Source organism: Lytechinus pictus, unplaced genomic scaffold (genome assembly GCF_037042905.1).
Source record: "Lytechinus pictus isolate F3 Inbred unplaced genomic scaffold, Lp3.0 scaffold_30, whole genome shotgun sequence".
NCBI lineage: Eukaryota > Metazoa > Echinodermata > Echinoidea > Temnopleuroida > Toxopneustidae > Lytechinus > Lytechinus pictus.
Genome location: NW_026974150.1, coordinates 84346 through 105477, shown reverse-complemented (window position 1 = coordinate 105477; position 21132 = coordinate 84346). Strand labels below are relative to the sequence as shown.

The following is a 21132-nucleotide window of genomic DNA, read 5'->3' as shown; positions in this document are numbered from 1 at the left end:
AAAGTTAGATTTTTGTATTGAAGGGTGATAAAAAAATTGCTCGCCTGCAGCTTTTCTAGTAATAATTTTATAATTTATGCAATTCTGTCCCCCATAGAAATTTTAGACTGGTAGAGCTACTGACCACCGCCTCAAAAAAAGTAATGATAATAATAATAATAAATTACAAGTAAAATAGGCCTAAATGTAACAAAAAAATCCTTTCAGGGACCAAACTTAATTGTGTCAGTTATCCAATCTCCTCCAACCCCGTAAAGACCGACACTGGACACCCACGTTATTTTACATACACCGCGATGAAAGCGAAAATTGGGGGGGGGGGCATGCCCCCAAATTCTTTGGCTAGGATTTAACATTATCTAGGATATGTTAATGCTTGGATGGTATCTCCGAAACCTCTTCGGAATTCAGCAGGGTTTTACGATCGTTATTACATAAAAAATTAGCAAGCTGATTTAGACTTCGTGGCACATACATGTACATTTTCCCTCCCGTTCGTTTTTTTTGTAATCCTCGATCGTCAACCTGGACGTCTTCTTATATGCCTAATTCCACTTTTCCTTAATCCCTTCTCTTCCTTTTTTTAATTCAGCTTTATCGCTATCTCATAGGCGGATCCAGGGGGCGAAGTTCCCGGGTCCCCGTAAAAAAAAGGAAAGTAAAAAAAAGGAAAAGGGAAAAGAGAGGAGAAAAGGGGAGGAAAGGGGGAAGAAGACAAGTGAATAAAACAAGGCGAGCTGTCAAAATTTTGTTTGATTTATAAATTGATTTTTATTATTGTGCAGCCATAGTCCGTTTTATGGTCTAACTATCAATGCAGCTCCCGCTACGCGCTCGCATTATTTGTCAAGTACCCTAGTCTTCGTATATTCAATAAATTCTCAAAAATATTCATATTCAGGTCTGATTGTCAAAACTTATCACATGATTGTCAAAAGACAATTAAAAAAAAAATCGGTTCGTGATTTGCGCTCGCATTAATTGTTAAAGATTATATCGACCAATGCCTTCTATTCATAAATACAATGCTTACAATATCCAGTTTTCAGAACTTGATATTAACAAATTTCTCGCTCTCATCGGGCTTATTAGTTATTAGAGTAACAAATAAGATAAGAACATTTTCATGAATTGCTAATAACTATATTGTATTTTTTTCAGAATAGAATGTCGACAAGTTTCATCTCGCACTTTAATAGGTAGATAATTACCATTTTCATTATGATGACAAAATGTCCTTAGAATGTCCCCGTCCTAGGTCAAAATAATTTTACCAAAATATCAGCTCGCGCTCACAGGCTCGAATCATTTATTAAATGCAATCCACATCCAATTTTCATTTTCAGTGTTTGAAATAGTGCTTATATTAATTGAGATTATAATATAAACAATATTCTGCTCGCACTTCGCGCTCGCATTATAAATGTGGAAGATGCCAAATTACCCATCTTCACGAATTACAAAACATGAATAGTGTCCCGTTTTTAGCTCTAAATCTCAAATTTTTCCCCATCTCGCTTCGCGCTCGTATTGTTTAGTGTTTAGTTATACATACCAATTCAGTTCAGGATTACAAAAATTGCTTAGAATATCAATTTTCTTGGTTGGAATGTCAAAAGCTCAGCTCGCACTTCGTGCTCACATTATTCGATTGTTGAAATAGGCCAACAAGAATGGGGGGGGCAAATTCGTCCACCCAAGAATTTGACAAGCAAAAATAGGGACTTCAAACACAAATAAAGGAATTTGTACCAGAAAAAAAAGAATAAAAGAAAGAAGAAAAAAAAGGTCTGAGTTCACAGGAACGGGCCACTTGCGGGGGGGGGGGGGCAGGGATACGTTCCTTGCATGGGTTGTGACTCGTCAGGGGGGGCAGTCTGCCCCATCTGGCCTCTGCCCCGGCCCCCCGTAGGTATAAGCTAATGGGCCAAATATATATTTAAAAAATTCTACTCGCGCTTCGCATTTGCAGTAGTTATAATTAGATATACGTATCTTGCTCAGGATCAAAACATTACTCTTTATCTTTCCCTCTCTTTCTTTTCTCCCTTTTCCCCATTTCCAAATTTCCCGTCCCCAATGCATGCGCTGAAATATGACATGAAAGACATGAACACAATCATTGTACACGCAAAAAATTTGTATGATGGGAATGTCAGGAGGCCGAGCTGAGCGAGCGTGGCCACTCTCCATCGCATCGCGCAGTGCATGCAGCATGCAGTAGTTGTATACCGTAATTTCAATAAATCCTCTCCATAGTTCAACCAATGAACCAATCTTGTCGAACGTGGAAATTTGTAGCCAAAATTTTGACAGAAACATCTCCAGTACGTTTTCGTGAACCTCAAAACAAACTAGAATAACATGTGAACTACAGGTTAGAGGGACAGCATAAGGGTAAGTTAGTCCACATGTTTTTTTAAATTCTTTAACCAATCTAACGATAACGTTATGGTCGCCTGCGCTCCTCGCCGAACTCGCCGGGGGAGAAACTCGACGGAGGTCATGCTATAACAATGACCGACGAGCGTATACGGAATTAGCAGACAACGCTCGCAGGGATATTTCGGTTTCCTAAAAGTGGAACGGAATAGCGATCGACGAACAGGGGGAAAAAATCAGTCGTGGACGAAAGTGGGCGCTATATCGGTGCGCATAAATTCAGCTAATTGTCAGTGAATTCAACCGAGGAAATTGATTTTATTTTTCAGAGTTTATTAAAAATTTTGATATTTCCAAGATGAAATTTTGTCAATTTCACATTGATTTATTATCAGCAATTGTTATTCAACAAAAAAGATTCATTCAACTGGAATTTTTGTATCCTTTACCAACACTATCCACGAGCTTAAAATATCAACTTTTCTTGTCAGTCGGCCACTCTGCCTATCTGCCTATATATATATATATATATATGTGTGTAAAGTTATACACGTACAACAGCATTGGCAACTCTTTTTATTTAAATATTGTAAAGAAATGGATGAAGAGAACAATGGTAGGCGTAGCTTAAATCAAGGTTCCCCAGAGCTATCCACCCTTTGGAAAAATTGGTGATGCCGAAAAAATGTCTCTGCCGGGAATCGAACCTGGGCCCCCAGCTTTGAACGCTGGTGCCTTAACCACTAGACCACAGAGACGGGTTAGTGGCTAGGGCGACCCCGATCCGATTGACCGTCAGATAGACAGATTTTCGACACTACACCAATTATAATTTCCTCTGTCGGGTGAAGGTGGGTTTTGAACAATGACAAGCCGCCATGCCTCAGCTGGATCAAAGCTATTGCTTTGATACAGTACACGTATGGGAGAAAGTATACAAATGTGTAAAGTTATACACGTACAACAGCATTGGCAACTCTTTTTATTTAAATATTGTAAAGAAATGGATGAAGAGAACAATGGTAGGCGTAGCTTAAATCAAGGTTCCCCAGAGCTATCCACCCTTTGGAAAAATTGGTGATGCCGAAAAAATGTCTCTACCGGGAATCGGCATATATATATATATATATTCATATTTGTCATTGTTCAAAACCCACCTTCACCCGACAAAGGAAATTATAATTGGTATGGTGTCGAAAATCTGTCTATCTGACGGTCAATCGTATATAGGGGGTCGCCCTAGCCACTAACCCGTCTCTGTGGTCTAGTGGTTAAGGCACCGGCGTTCAAAGCTGGGGGCCCGGGTTCGATTCCCGGCAGAGACATTTTTTCGGCATCACCAATTTTTTTTCAAAGGGTAGATAGCTCTGGGGAACCTTGATTTAAGCTACGCCTACCATTGTTCTCTTCATCCATTTCTTTCACACAATATTTAAATAAAAGAGTTGCCAAAGCTGTAGTACATGTATAACTTCACACATATTATATATATTCAAATATTTAAAACGCTTTGCATTCGCATTAATTGTTTAAATGCTCACCCTATTCATGATTACAAAAGGAGTTTAAGTTGCTAGAGCTAAATCGCCCATGCTCCAAAATCTTGCTCGCTTCACTCAGGGGTGGCGGAACCGGGGACAGGGGGGGTGGATACTTGCCCCAAAAAAATCTCGTCGGAAAAAATGACCTTTTTAAAAATGGAATACCCTTTTGGGCTCGCGCTTATTAGCACTTGCATCAATTATTTTTTTTACAAGAATGCTTAGAATGTCCAGTTTTCAGGTTGGAAAATCGGAAAAATTTGGCTCACGTTTCTCGCTCGCATCAAGTATTGTTTATTGAGGAACTCATTCTATTCCTGGTTACAAAAAAAAATGTATAAAATGTCCAGTTTTCAGGTTGGAATATCACACATTTTAAGCTTGCGGTTCGCGCTCTCATTATTTAGTTCGTGAGATATACTATTCATGAGTCACTAAAAGCAGTCCTTAAAAGGTTACAGTCCTTAAAAGGTTACAGTATATAAACAAATTACAACTCGCGCTTCGCGCTCGCGTTAATTCTTTAGTAAGATACACATCTTTTTCACGATTACAGAAAATGCTCAGAATGTTAAGTTCAAGTTTTGTTACATGAAATGTCTACTAGTTTGAGCTTGCGATTCGCGCTTTCAAATCTCACAAGGATCATTATTAGTATTATTTTTATTACCAGCAGAAGCTGTTATTACAAATGACATCTCCTCCAATACAAACCCTATTATCTGGAGGTTACTCGCACGTGACCAACAAACATAATTCCCTGCATCCTTAAACCATTTGCTAAAGGCAGCAATTGCTCAGATAAAATCTAAATTAGCCTATGCTTGATCCGGGCGCCTATTCTTAATGAAATACATGTTTTTGGCCACAACACACACATGTATCATCGATCGTTATTACTATCATTGCATAATATCGTGTTATCTTGTAATGACAACACCGTGTTTGTTACCAAAATAAATAATTTTTATTTTCGGAAATACGAACCTTATTTAATTTTCGGATTAACGAACCTTATTTCGTTTTCGGATTAACGAACCTTCGGAATTACGAACCTTATTTCGTTTTCGGATTAACGAACCTTCGGAATTACGAACCTTATTTCGTTTTCGGATTGACGAACCTTCGGAATTACGAACCTTATTTCGTTTTCGGATTGACGAACCTTCGGAATTACGAACCTTATTTCGTTTTCGGATTGACGAACCTTCGGAATTACGAACCTTATTTCATTTTCGGATTAACGAACCTTCGGAATTACGAACCTTCGGAATTACGAACCTTCGGAAATACGAACCTTCGGAATAACCGAACCTTCGGAATTACGAAGCTTCGGAATTACGAATGTATGCGCTATTTTCAATGCCTTATTCGCAAAAATTGCTAGAAAATGAAGGGCTCATTGCGCCCAAATTCACACAAAGTTATAAATTCTGGCAACTTGATGTCGTTACTTTTTAGGAAAATTGCCGTCATGCATTCGAAAACTTGATTCTTTGACGGCTATTTGAAGTTTACCGCACACGGTCGGTATTGATCATGAGCGCTGCCATTTTGTATTACCCACCAGACCGTTCGCGCGTTGCAGTGGAGGAAACAGCTTGCACTCAGTGCACGCGATGGCTGCATTCAATTCATGCATGCAAGCAGGCGCGAGGATAACCCAGGGAACTCCGGCCCGCAAAGCGGGCGGGAGGGAGCTCCCTGGGTTAGCGCGCTAGGCGTGATAACGGTGATTTGTCAATACGGGCACTAGCGTACCTACGGGGGGGGGGGCAGGGGGGGCACTCTGCCCCCCCCCCTTGACGAGTCACACCCCATGCAAAAACGTATCTTTGCCCTCCCTGACGGGCTTGAAAAACCTTTTTTGCCCCCCCCCCCCCTGACGTGCTTTAAAACCTTTAATCCCATCATTAATTCATCATTCTTGAAGACCTTTTTTTTTTTTTTTTTTTTTTTTTTTTTTTTTTTTTTTTTGCTTGTCAAATTTTTTCTGTTACGAAATCCTTTATTTGCCGGACGGTTTTGCCCCCCCTGTGGAAAATCCTAGGTACGCCACTGAATACGGGAATTCGTTCGTGCGAGCGAAAAAACAAGAAAAGTTTGTGAAAAATTATGGCTTTTCAACGGAAATTTCTTGATCGAGGTGAAGAGGCGAGGGTGAAAGGGATCGACGCTTCAGTTCATGAGAAATGGACTTGTAAGTGGATCGAAAAATCAGTGGATGGAAGGGTGGCAAGTGAGTGCATACGGAAAATTGAGGAACCCGGTAAAGCTTACTGTACGTGGACTCGTGTAATAAGGAAGTCAAATACGCGAATGGCGGCTGGAGCATGATCAAGCAGCACATGTATGATGCTCACAAGTTTTACTATAGAATTATTTAATGTACGTATTGTGCATTTGATTCAAAAATATTGAACTCAAAACCTTATAAACCTCTCACATGTATAATTGAGAGGTATTATTGCATGCACTACCAATGAAAGTATATTTCCTGGTGAATTTAAGCCACTTTTTGCCTCAGAAACACAATTCTTTCCCTTTTATACAGCAAATTCCAGGTACTTCTTAGTGTGGAGAATATGCCTTCTAGATCCTCTGAAAACCCCCAAATCCATGACCTTTGGGTGGCTTCGCCCCCTCGACCCCCTCCGGGGCGTTGCCCCTGGACCCTCGGCCGTTAGGTGCGAGACTCTGGTCACTTCGCTCCCTACGTTCACAAAAAACAGATATTTTTAAAAAGGGCCACTCTCAGGCCTGGGTGGGAGATGTAACATTGTTTCTCAATTTGTGTTTACTTTGTGTGCACACGAACTGGTATATGATAAATGGACTGATTAACCAATCATTTGGGGTCTAGGGTGCTATTCTTTGGAAATGAATACGTTGCCCCATGGCCCAACCAATCCTCCCCCCCCCCACACACACACACACACATACACATACACAAAACATAGGCGGATCTAAAGTAGTCTGCTATGCAGACTTTGAGTGGCTCGTTGCTGCTGGTTTGCGAAGCTACCCAGCGTGAAAGGGCTAGCGAAGCGAGCCATTTCAGACCCACAGTAGACCTAGCCTGCTATACAGACTCGTTGAATTAGCTGTGGTACACACACTGCAGATGTTGGTCTACATTTGTAGACTAGATCCAGAGAGCCGAAACATTCGTCCCATTCGATTAGCCACGCACAAATAGAAAAAAAGGCAACACAAAAATTAGGAAAGAGGGGAAAAATAAGTATGAAGACAAGTTGGGATAACAAGGCGAGTTTATTGGAAATCTTTATTTTTATATTCAGCAAAGAAAGTTATCTGAGCAAATATTATGGAATATGCACTTACCTATAATATGAGGTGTATAATCTTTCTGTTATTAGGAAATTTCCCTTTTTGTCTTTTGTTCATTGTATGTTCTGCATTTTGTGTATTTAGGTAGACTTACTGATGGAGCAAAAAATTCACACGAACGGAAAAAAAAGCAAGGCAGTAATGTCGATAAGAATGCAGGTGAGTCGGTGGTTCCATTCAAATAAATAATTTTCTTACATTTTTGTTATGCATATTGCATAACTTTCTTGAACAATTTTTTTTTCATCTTTTTGTGGTCAGTTATATTAGCTGGGCCACCTGGTTCCCGTCAACACAAAGGTTATTGATTAATCGTACGCTTGATTTTCATGATTGATTGTACAATGTAGTCAATGCAATCAATCGTACAAAAATGTTCTACGATCATTGCTGAGTTTTGTGTTACGGGCACCTGGACTTCAAAGCTTACTTTGCATGTTTTTTCTTCAATGTCTAACTAAGATATGGCGGGTATGCCAACTTTCTAAGTGTGGGTGGAATTCAGGAAATTACCAAATTAAAAGAAAAATGGCAGGGTTAATAAGAAAAGACATGCAGTCATGTATTTTCAATATCTACAGTTGCTCCGTGAATTTTTCTTCATACAGCGAAGGGTGGTGTGAGATAAAATAGTGTTTCTCAATTCGTGTTTGCTCAGGTGTTGATCCAGGCAACATGAAAAAAGGATATTAGAAAAGTGTCAGACGGATGCGACTTTTTGTATTTGACCTAACATTTGATTTTTAGTTTTATGAGACCTAAATACCCGTCTATTGCCTGTAACAAATATATAAAGTCTACAAAAATACGATGTTAAGCACTTGATGTAAAAGATGGATACACCTATTATACTCCTTGTGATTTGACTTTATTTCATTCCACGTGGATTCGTGACCTCTGTCAGTTACATGAATGAATAAATTACTATTATGATGACCAGCTACATATGGAAGATCAAGTAGTTCACGATAATACCTTAAATGCACACTCTAATAATGAAACTCATATAATGACAATGATATGATATTTCAATAGCTTTTAAATGAATTATTATTGTACACTGAAATGTTTGGTTGTTGTTGAAAAATGTTGATAAAATTCGGAATATTCACGTTAAAATAAAATATATATCAAGGCATTGTGTAAAACTAAATCATACCAATCCATGACAATTTATAAAATTCATGTGAATGGGCACAGAGTAGTTTGAATTATAGCGTCATTTTGTCTGTACACGAAATGGTATGTAAATAGAAGGAATGATTAAACCAATCATTTAGGGTCTAGGGTGCCATTCTGTTGGAATGAAAATGTTGTCTCACGGCCCCACCACCCCTACAAAATATAGGCAGATCCAGAGGGCTAAAAATGCCGCCCCAATTATATTAGCCGCGGCAAAAAAAAGAATGAATCATAAAAGGCGAGGTTATTGAAAATCTGAATTTTCGGACTCGACACTGTACATTCTGAGCATATAAACTCCTCAAAAAAAGTTTGGAAATCTGAGTTTGGCCATTAATTTCTCCAAACTCCCAATTTTGCACAATGCACCTTTATATCATTCAAATAATTATTTAATTTTCCTTAAAATTATACCCTACATGATATGATTATCGTTCACATGGAGGTGCAGTGCCTTGAAATGTGGGGCAAGGTCAAATTTAAAAAGTTGCAAAATGACACAATATTGAAAGTCACTGTTCGTTTTTTTCCGTGGTGATGAGTAAGTTTCTCGGTGGTTTCTTTTGTTTTCATGCGCCTTAACATCAACATTAGCATGGAATCAAACACACCTCTGCACAAGCAAACACATAACAAACAAACAAACATGCATGGGTATTTCAAACCACGACTTAAAGCATGTTATCTCACAGATCTCCATGTTAATGTTGATGTTAAGTTGCATGAAACAAAAGAAACCGCTAAACTCACTCATCACCACGTAAAAAAGAACAGTGACTTTTAATATTGTGTCATTTTGCAACTTTTGAATATTGACCTTGCCCCACATTTCAAGGCACTGCACCTCTATGTGAACCTTAATCATATCATATGAGATATGATTCTTGTTAGGGTTGGACAGTGCTGGAAACTTTCAGGAAATTTTGGAAAATTTCCATGGAAAGTTTCGGGAATTTTGGGAATTTTCGGGATTTTTTTTTTTCATAAACAAAAAATTGATACAAATTGATATCCTCAAATGTTTTACTTTCTATTTGCATAAAACGGTATCAGGACAACTACCCCCTGGACAATCACCCCCCGGACAACTACCACCCGGACAATTACCCCCCGAGGACAATTACCCCCCGGACAATTACCCCCCGGACAATTACCCCCCGGACAATTACCCCCCGGACAATTACCCCCGGACAACTACCCCCCGGACAACTACCCCCCGGACAATTACCCCCGGACAATTACCCCCCGGACAATTACCCCCCGGACAACTACCCCCCGGACAATTACCCCCGGACAATTACCCCCCAGACAACTACCCCCCGGACAATTACCCCCTAGATAAAGGGAGTGCACAGAGTCATACGTCGGCCGTACGTTTGACGTAAGAAGTACGTAAGAAGTACTCAAGGCATTCTCGAGTATCTTGGAATCAAACGTACGCCGTAAGAAAGCTGTAAAATTGAGCTCCATCCATAGGCGGATCCAGGGGGGGCGAGGGGCCCGCCCCTCCTTATCGGCAGACCCAAAAAATGAAAAAAAAGGGGGAAAGAAAGAACAAAAGAAAAAGAAGGGGGAAGAAAGGAGGAAAAAGAAGAGTTAAAATAAGAGGGAGACGAGTGAAAAAAAAGGTCAGGGGATGACTTGGAAAATGATTAAAAAATATATTTTATGTCACTACATTAATTTTTTCGCTCGCGTTTCAGGCTCGCATAGCCTGTTCGATGACATACACATCTTGCTAAATAGGCTGATATGTGTCTTAAAATGTCAAGTTTTGAAGTCGATATTACAAAGCATATTTCAGCTCGGACATTATTCATAATTTTGTTTGATTTACAAACTGATTTTTAAGTGCTCTGTTTAATGTCCGTTTTATGGTCTAATTATTAATATTTTCAGCTCACGGTGCTCGGTCGCATTATTTGATTTGCATATGCCTTCTTCTTAATTCTTACAAACCGTCCTTAAAATGCACCTTAAACGAATTGTATACTATCATGATTGCCAATTTGTATAGAAAAAAACACTGTATTTGATTATGTCATATTGTTTACAATTTAGTAAATGTGGTACTTAATTTCCTTCTTTAATGTTTAATTGCTTTCACCCAAGGATAATACACACAAAAACACCTTGTAATTTACAAGGTGTTCTTGTGTGTATTATCTTTGCATAAAGTTTTTTAGCTTACTGTATTAAGTTATAAAGCCACATCTTAATCTGGAATGTGCACCAATTGTTTCATAATTCTTAGCTTCTTGTTAGTTGAACTGTTAAAAAAACAGATTTATAGGTCTACTTGACAGTGTTAGTGTTCATAGTTGCGTTATCGACTTTCAATATTTCTACCTATAAAGGTGTTTTTTTACGTTTTATCTATTTGCCTTATTTCTTACCTGAAATTAAACCCAAAATGAATATTTTAAAAATCAGATCAGTTGGAATCAGAGATATTCAGCATTTGTGATTATTATGACTAATCGTGTTCGTGTTTTATGAAAACTTAGAATGAGGGTCAGTTTACAAATTTTCTGATGTATATATGCATAGCCAAACAGGAGGTTTCGGGTGCAAGCCCCCCCCCCCCCCCCATTTTTCATGATGCAGAAGGCGCCGCTAAACAAAAACAAAAAAGGAAAAAAGAAGAAAGTGAGAGAACAGGAGAAAGAGCAATATAAAAGAGAAAGAAAAAGTTATTAACGTAAGATAAAGTAGAAAATATTTCGGAAACTGTGCCATCGACCAAAACTTACAATGGGTCCCGCCTAATTCTAACATTGATGCTGGAGAGAAGGGGGGATTTTCTGAAGGTAATTGTCTGGGGGGTAATTGTCCGGGGGGTAGTTGTCCGGGGGGAATTGTCCGGGGGGTAATTGTCCAGGTGGTAATTGTCCGGGGGGTAATTGTCCGGGGGTAATTGTCCGGGGGGGTAATTGTCCGGGGGGTAATTGTCCGGGGGTAATTGTCCGGGGGGTAATTGTCCTAGGGGGTAGTTGTCCTCGGGGGGTAATTGTCCGGGGGGTAATTGTCCGGGGGGTAATTGTCCTCGGGGGGTAATTGTCCGGGGGGTAGTTGTCCGGGGGGTGATTGTCCAGGGGGTAGTTGTCCTAGAACCGCATAAAACTATTCTTCATTCTTTAAATTGCCCATGGTATCAAATATTTGTAAAACTGTACAAAAATACATTATACATACATTTGCATGTTTATGTATGTGTACATTACTGTAACTGTAACGTGGTAAAGCATATTAATGTACAAAATGAAGCTTCTTAAGATTCGACATGAAAAAAAAAATCGCATAATTTATCTTTCATTTTTCTGGAGTGTCAAGGCATTACATCATAACCTGCTAATAGAACATTGCCCCTTACAGTACATGTAGTCTGCGTGCGTAGATCCTACTTGAGACTTTGATCCACAAGTGGGTCTTTAAAGAAGACTAGCAAAAACAGAACTTTCTGTCGAACGGCAGGGATCGTCTGTAGACAAGCCATTGGCAGAGGCCTTAGGCTGCATATTCAAACCGCTTTCTTTGAGTGTGGGATTTGCACTGTACACCAATCCCTTTGCAGATATGACACTGGGTTGATGAGTATCTGTCAGATGGGAAAAACTCAGGTCCAGGAACCAACACAGTTTAATACTAGTTTACCCCCCCCCCAAAAAAAAAAAAGGTGATGGCAATATAATGGAAGGAATCTTATACATGTAGCCGCAGTGCTGACTTTGAAAACAAGTAAGATGAATAATTTTCCACAAACGAGAAAAAAACATGCACTAAGTTTGTTGACCTTAAATAATATTTAACCTTGATTGAAAAAAATATTAATTTTATATCTTTTGAGATATCAAATGACAACCTCATATCAGTTTCATTTAATTTGAACAAGTATAATGGCGAATATATTTATTCCTAACAGGGTAATTTGAATTAAAATAAAGTCTGACCTTGAAACATCAATCTGCATTATACTCATCAAAGTTATAGTTAGGTTCACTATGTTCATATTTGGGCTTTCGCCGGATTTTATTTTTTTTTTAATTAAAAACTATACATTTTCGGGAAGTTTATTGTATGAGGATTCAGATTAACAATGTATCCATTTGCACCGTGACCTATATGGCCGCCATCCTGGATTTTTCAAAATGGCCTCCAAAAACAGGGTTTTCGACAATATCTCAGCTTCCACCACCACTTCTGAAGTTAAGGAATCTATTGTTATCAAAATAATCAAATTTATTCAAGAAATAAAATCATTTTAATGATATTTTCTGACTTTTTGTTCGTATTTCCAGACTCAAACTCATATTAAAGTCTAAATTAAGTATTCCAAATTAATTAACTTAAACATACCTTTCAATAAGCGAGATGTTAAACCAATGTGTCGTACATGCTTTTTCGAATCATTTATCACAGTGGCGGATCCAGGGGGGGCACAGGGGGCGCCCCCCCCCCCTAATATTTGAGCAGCGCCGAAGGCGCCGCTCAAAAAAAAGTAAAAGAAAAAAAGGCGCTGCTTTAAAAATTTAAGGAAATAGAAGAAAAGGCGCCGCTTAAAAAAAATATACACTGATATAATATTAGCAACAGTAGAGGAAAAACTATCCCCCAGCAAAGCACAATCATCATATCATCTTACTTATCTTTTCTTTTAACTACCCTTTTCCCATCAACTTCGCCGGTTAAAAATAATCAGCAGTGCGCTGCCTGCATATAACTGGCGAAAATCGAGAATAATCAGCACGACCTAAATCTAAATCGGCGCCGGACAAGAATAATCAGCGCCATTTGGTTATAAATCGGCACTGCCAGAGTCTTAACCGGCGCCGATGAAGGATAATCAGCGCCACCTAAATCTAAATCGGCACCAGACAAAAATAATCAGCGCCATCTGGTTATAAATCGGCGCTGCCAGAGTCTTAACCGGCGCCGATGTAGAATAATCAGCTCCACCTAAATCTAAATCGGCGCCGGGCAAGAATAATCAGCACCACCTGGTTAAAAATCGGCGCCAGTCAAGAATAATCGGCGCCTCCTGGTTCTAAATCGGCGCCAGTCGATTATGAATTGCCGCTGCCTGAATCTTACGTGACGTCGGTAAAAATAATCAGCACTACTTGTTCTAAATCGGCGCCGGTCAAGACAATTTGGCGCTGCCTTTGTCTTAACCGGCGCCACCTAAATTTAAATCGGCGCCGGTCAAGAATAATCAGCGTCCCCTGGTTCCAATAAATAGGCGCCGGTAGAATATTGAAGAAGGGCCTATTGCCAACCAAATCTAGATCGGCGCCGGTCAAGAATGATCAGCGGCACCTGGTTATACATTTTATTGTTGAATGGTCATAACAAAGCTTATCGCATGCCCTTACAGAGTGGACTGGGACGGGGCAGTTGCCCATAGATGTCATAAAATCTTTAATTTGTTATTCGAAAAATCCCAGAATCATACAAAAGCGTAGAGCAAATTTTTTAATTTTGATCTTATTTTCCAATGCTTTAATAAGAAAAGGTCAGTCAGTTTTCTTCTTTACACATTCCACATTGTGCCACCTCTATGGCCTTTAGTGTAACACAGCTACTATAGTGTTTTATGAAGATGATTCGATAGTTTAGTCCAAAACTTTGCTAAAACCCGTTGCTAATACAGGGAGTGTATAATTACGCAACCAGACGTATATTCGTCAGACCTTAAACCACTAAATATCATTTTCAATGTATAAATACAGTTTGTCAATACCTTTGTTTTAACGTTTAAATGTTTACGCCACATAATGTGATTTATTTATATCTTCCATTAAATTAAATATTATTCATCTGATCACTCAGGAAGAAGTTAAAACAAAGATAACGATACCTGTAAAACTGGAGAACTATTTCCAAAGCTCTGTCTTGAAGGATCTCTTTCTGAATTCAGGTCATAAGCATCATATCCAGTTTCATCAAAGTTATTAGATAAAAATGACTCATCATTACAAATTGCATTAGATTTAGTGAAAAGCATCACAATATATACCAATTCTGTATATAGGCCTACACATCATGTACATGAAAATTGAATGATAATATATAAACCTGGATTGGTGATGTATTCCGAATGATTCATGATGAAGAATCATTGTATATACAGAGGCGTCGATCCTGGGGGGGGGGGGCAGGGGGGCGATCGCCCCACCAATGAAAATATTGGGGGGGGGGCAAACATCGTTTTGCCCCCCCAAAAAAATAATTCCGCATGTGCAAAAATAAAATAAGATGGTTATGTTACAGAGAAATCAGCAAGCGAGATTGAGCTACACAACTCGTTCTTTATTTAAAATCGTGCTCAAATTGTCCGCTTTTCAGATTGGAATATAAAAATTGTCAGCTCGCGCTTCACGCACGCATCATTTCTGTAGCAACACCCCATACTTTTCATGATTAAATAGGTGAATAGAATGTCCCGTTTTCAGTTCTAAACCTCAAAAGAACTCCCGCTTCGATTTGCAATAATCTTTTGCTGGATATAATCTTGTTCTTTATTAAAAACGTCCATTAAACTGTCATTTTTTTCAGATCGAAATATCAACATTTTAAGCTCGCGCTTCGCGCTCGCATCTATTGTTTTTTTAGATACCCATCTTAATCATTGGTACCAAACATGCTTAGAATATCAAGCTTTCTGGTCAGAATATAAAGAAATTTCAGCTCGCCCTCGGCACTCGCATTATCTGTGTAATTAGATATGTATCCTCCTCATGAGTTACTCCAAACAGTCCTGAACAGGCACCGTTTTCCTGTTTTCAGGTCACTATACTAAAAAATTTCAGCTCGCGCTTCGCGCTCGCATTAATTTGTTGGTGAGATATATGTCTCTATCTCATGAGTCATATAAATAACCATATATATATATATATATATGTGTGTGTGTGTGTGTGTGTGCGTGTTTGTGTGTGTGAGTTTGTTTGTTTTGTGTGATCGAGCGCCTTTGGAAAGTTGATTCATGATTTTGCCCCCCCCCCCCCCAATCTTAAACAAGGATCGACGCCCCTGTGTATATATATATATTAAAAAAAAACTTGTATCTCAATTAATATACAAAAGTATTGGCCTCATCGCAATAAAAGGATTAGTACACGAGATTTTGAAATCGCACATAACATGCATAATTTGTGCTACTTTTTGCTTGTTTCTTTCTTTAATAAGTTTTTTTTTAATCTATCTCTATATATGTTTTAGAAAGATTATATGTTTAAATTGATGTATATTTTCTGTCATAATGAGATATGTTTAAGTGGACTTCAGGGAATGGTCGTACGCAGCAAGGGGGGGGGGCAAATTTCCGATCAGTTGTTTTTTCCTTAACATTTCATGAAAACTATGAAAAATGTGCAAATGTGAGATGTGCACCAAATACTTTTGGATCGTTGACGAAAAGGAACGATTACAGGTGGCAAATTCCGCTTGGGATTGTATAAGTATACAACGGTCAACTGTCAACGATCATGCTGTCTGTCATGAATACAGCACTATCAAGCTCAAGAGTAAGTTCTTCTTTGATAGCTGTGTACAATCTAGTCGCCATCACTGCTGCTTGTAGTTCTAGACGTGGCAACGTTAGCTTCTTGAGAGGTGCCACTCTGGATTTGGCAGCAATGAATCTAACATCATATTCATCATTAGTCAGTTTCCACCTGATGTAGACACATGTTTCGAAGGCTTCTTCTGATGCATCACAGAATACAACTAGCATTGGTACACCTACAGACTGTGACTTCTCGGGAACCTCACGTCATTCAGAGCCTTCATCTCATTGAAGAGTTTATCCCATTCCGCACTTATCTCCTCTGGTAACTCGTCATCCCATCCGACCCCAATCTCCCACAACCGTTGCATTCCTATCTTAGCTTTCACTAAGAAAGAAGCAGCAAAACCAATCGGGTCGAATACCTTAGCAATGCGACTCAAGATTCGTCTCTTCGTCCACATCACAGAGCTCTGCTTCTCACTGGGCTGAGTTAAGTTCTCTCCTTTGACTTTATAAGAGAACTCATCTTGTTGCTGGGTCCACACAACTCCAAGCACCTTTTCTTCCGTCAAATTCTCCAGCAAACTTGTCTCTGTCTGGTATTCAGGAACCGTCTCCTCCTTCAGTGGGAAATTTGATATCCAGCCTTTGACCTTGAAACCGCCAGTATCCAACACTTCATCCAGGTCGTGTGTGAGATTACGACCTTCCTCAACGGTAGACACTGATGTGCATATATCATCCATGTAAGTGTCCCTTTCTATTACACTAGGAGCTTCCGGATACGCACCTCTTCCTTCCTCTGCAGTGCGTCTGAGAGCTATTTGGGCCATTGCGGGGGCAGGCTTATCCCCGAATGTTACCACTTTCTTCACATATACATCTGGCTCTTCTTTCACATTCAAGTCTCTCCAGAGATATCTATGCACGTGTTGGTCTGCTTCTGGAATGAGGACACGGTGGTACATCTTGGATATGTCACCTAATATGGCTACAGGTCTCTCTCTGAATCTTAACAGAACTCCAAACAGATCCTTCAGCAAATCCGGTCCCTTCATCCAGTAGTCGTTAAGACAATGACCCTGGAAACTTGAGGAAGAATTGAAAACAATTCGTAAGGGGGTAGACTTCTTCTCTGGCCTGACTACGGCATGATGACTAATGTAGTGCACCGGGCCTTGATAGTTCTTCATCTCTTCTTGAGTCAACTTTCTTGAAAACCCCATATCTGTCATCTCTTTCATTTGCTTGCTGTAGGCCTCTGCATACTCGGGATTTTTGACCAGTTTCTTCTCAGTTCCAGCAAGCATCCTCTCTGCCTGCATCTTATTATCAGGTAGATGACTCGGATCCCTTTTCCAAGGATAAGGGATCATCCACTGACGTCCTACTTTCTGGCAGGAAGCATTGATAACATCGTATTCATCTTTTTCTACTTTACTCAGTTTGGGTGGGTAACACTGGCAGGATGAAGACTCAACACCCATACTCTCTGTACTCCAAAATTCTGTCAGATCAGTCACTTGGGTTACCTGCATATGGAGTACTCTACTTGGTAACTGCTGTCTGGTGCTGAGAGGTCCAAACACCACCCATCCAATTGGAGACTTGCGGGCGATACATTTAATTCCCTGTCTGGTTTGACCTACATGCATCTGTACATGGTCCAATCCTATTAGCAAATCAATTGCACCACTCTTCCTATGCACTTCTTGGGGACTTAAGTGCATCTTCTTACATTCTTCCTTCAATGGTACCTCAGAAATATCATTGCTGATGTGTGGCAGTCCTATTGCGGTCACATAATGCCTTTGGTTACTACCAATAGCTTGAACTGGGAATCGATATATCTCTGTCTGGACTTGCTCCTCATCACAGCCAATCTTGGTGATAGTGACAGAGACTTTCTTTCCCTTCAGTCTCAGTCTGTCAGCTACTTCCTGTCGTACGATACTTAACTGTGATCCGGAGTCGAGTAGTACATTTCCTTCAATCCGTTCCTGTTTACTTAAAGAAACTATCTCAGCAGTAACAACTGGCAACAGTGTATCTGTATTGGTGGTGATAGCTACACCCACAGTGTTACTCTGTTCTTCTGACTTATGAAGGAGAGGATGATGGAAGTATCTGCATTGCTGACCTCCAGTCACTTCACTGCATTGCCTTCTTCTCTTGCAGGTATTCATTCTATGATCCTTGCCCGCCTTCTTAAGACAGCTGAAGCAGGCTTGATTCTTCTTAGCCACATTCAAACGGTCAGACTGGGTCATGCTAAGAAGCTTTTTGCACTGGTCAGTCCAATGATCTGATGTCATGCAAAGCCAACACTTGAAGAACATAACATCTGGCTTAGCAGAATTACTCTGGACACTGCTGACTTGAAACACTTTTCCGGCTTTCTTCTCTTCAGCACGCACTGGGGCTGTGGCTCTCATTCGAGACTTCATCTCAGATGTCATCCGCTCTATGAGGTAACTTAAACATGCTGGCTTTCCATCTTGCTCCAAGTGCCGGAACCATACTCTCCTATCATCGACATGCATCTTCCGTTCAATGAGAGCAAGAACTTGACTATTGTCCATGTCTTGTGGACGATTCACTGCTTGTAGACAATGATAACTTCTGCGAACTAGATGGACAAGATCGCAGAACCTGGCATCTTCTCCACATTTTAAACCCTTGAACTGGTTTAAATCATAGACTACTGCGTCTGCGACAAATCTAGGATCCCCATATATTGAGTCGAGATATGCAATAGCTGAGTCAAAATCTTCACCGATACCTCTTATCATGTCCTGGGCCTTTCCTTGAAGACAGGATCGGAGTAAACTAATCATATCTCTCTTGGTATATCTGCCTTCTGTCATATGGATGAAGTCTTCCCTGAAAATATGATAATCACGAACATCTCCAGTAAACCTTGGTAACTTAGTTTTCTCTAACTTGACAATGGATGACAATGGAGACACACTAGAAGCTTGCATCATCTGAATTTCATCCAATGGACTATTTGACTCTACATCATCTTTGCTATAGTCAGTCACCTCCATTTGCCTATTCAAGAAGGATTCCTGAATTATGTCTAACCATTTCTCCTCTGCTTCATACTGGGTGTCATCCAAAATGGTTGCTGTGTACTTCTCGTGCACATCATTTACTTGATCATATGCTGCTTTGTATGATTCAAAGGCCTCGTTTACCTCTGATGATGGACGGTGCTGCTCCATCTGGAAGTTAAGGGCTTTCTCCATTCTTGTCAGCTTGCCCTTAGCCGTCCTTCTCTTAATCTTCAAGCTCTCAGTAGTATCCATGCTTCCTTCTCTGTCACGTTCCCGTAGCACCTCAGGATGACTTCGTGAAAATTGAATTGATGGATCGTTGACGAAAAGGAACGATTACAGGTGGCAAATTCCGCTTGGGATTGTATAAGTATACAACGGTCAACTGAGCTGGCCTCCGAAGAACCGATGTAACTGTGTTTTATTCAATCTATGGAGTTAAAAGAAAAAGATGGAAAAACATCCTCAGTTTCAAGACCATAAACGTATCACTGAATGTTACGTGGTTTATATAACTTCCTAAATTGTCATGAACCAAATGCATATTTGACTTTACAGTCTGAATCAAATTGTTTATAAAAGATCTGAAGTCTTTGCTTTTACTTTCATGAGGTCATGTTTGCATTAATTACTTGACAAATCAATTGAATATTGCTGGTAAAAATAATCCTCTATGTCTGAACAGGTGTCTTCCTTGTTTAACTTGTTTCAGTTAAAGTTTTAGTTAAATTTCTCAATCTGAGAACTCCAAATATCCTACTTGTGACATCATGAGTAAACAAACACCTCAAATATAATTAACAATGGTTAACATTGAATCTCAAATGCCTACCGTAAACATGAGCCAACTGGCATCAATTATTCATAGTCAAAAATAGCTGAAGCAGTTAAAAAATGATGCATCTTTGTTGCATTTAAAATCTGCCAAAGACAAATCTAAACGTCTGAAAGAAGACTAATATTTGCATTTTCCTATCTGTGCAATTTGCACTTATAAAAACAAAACATGCCAATGTTTGGTGCATAATTTATCCTTTTTTCAGAAATAATTATGTTTTTCCTAAATTTGCAAATCCTTTACTTTCACAAAACCTTACTTTTGGTTTGAGCAATATCTGTTATTAAAAAATCAACTAATTCAAAAAGTGTATTTCTCACAAATTCTAAATCTAGATATTGAGCAAGAACATACATGTGTTATCTTCAATATTAATATCGACTCTTGCTTTTCAACTGTAATCTCACTATTTTTACCAAGCATGGGAAATTTGTTGTTATTCTCATGCATACTCTTCATCTAACACAATGCCTGAAAATGTTCATCTCATTTTCTGTTTAAAAACAAATTACTTCTTGGGCTTATGTCTGTTTATAATTTACAGACTAGTTTAAAACAAATACATTATCTTGCTTCTGTTTATCATTTTACATGTATCATAACCTTTATTTTTATAAACTAAATGTGCAGATTCAGAATAGAAAGTGTATCTTATAACTTTTTTACTTTCAATCTTTTAATCTTTTTTTGTCTTTTGCCATTACCGCACTAAAAGAAAATACAAGCATTGAACCTAGCCGCTTGCAATGGGCGCTTTAAACATGCGTTAAAACTTTCACTTGACTCGTACACTTTCCGTTCCAAATTTTCACATTTGTACATTACATAAATGGATCTTGTTTAACTCATACTTTACTCACTTTCTTGGCGGAAAGTACCAATAACTCGAAAAGTCAGAAATGAAACATCACGGTCTCATTTTCCTAAAAAAACTACAGCGAAACAGCTCCAAACATGCTCGCTGCACACGTAGATAACTGCCTAATTTTAACAGGCCAATTTTGCAGTCAACGTAAATTTCTAAGGTGTCTTCAAATTATGCCTTCTGAACTAAACCAAAAGAAATACATATGAAAAAAATACTGTACTTGTTCAACGAAACATCTTTTATTACACTTGTAAAAAAAAGTAATCACCCCATTGAGCAGCTTGGTCCGTTTACTCTATCGTTTTTATTTTTTTTTCAAAAATATGTTCGAGTCTTGCCCCCCGGAAATATTATCTGCGTGTGGTCATGCAAATGGCATGACTGGAAATCCTACATTTTGAAAA

The 21132-nt window shown here is 39.1% G+C and overlaps 1 protein-coding gene across 1 annotated transcript; it reads right to left on the bottom strand.

Moving 5' to 3' along the window:
• Positions 1-16196: 16196 nt before the first annotated feature.
• On the bottom strand, positions 16197-19274 carry LOC129278119 (uncharacterized). The gene has a single exon (XM_054914337.2). It carries the CDS (start codon positions 19272-19274, stop codon positions 16197-16199), a length of 3078 nt encoding a protein of 1025 aa, XP_054770312.2.
• Between the last annotated feature and the right edge of the window lie 1858 nt (positions 19275-21132).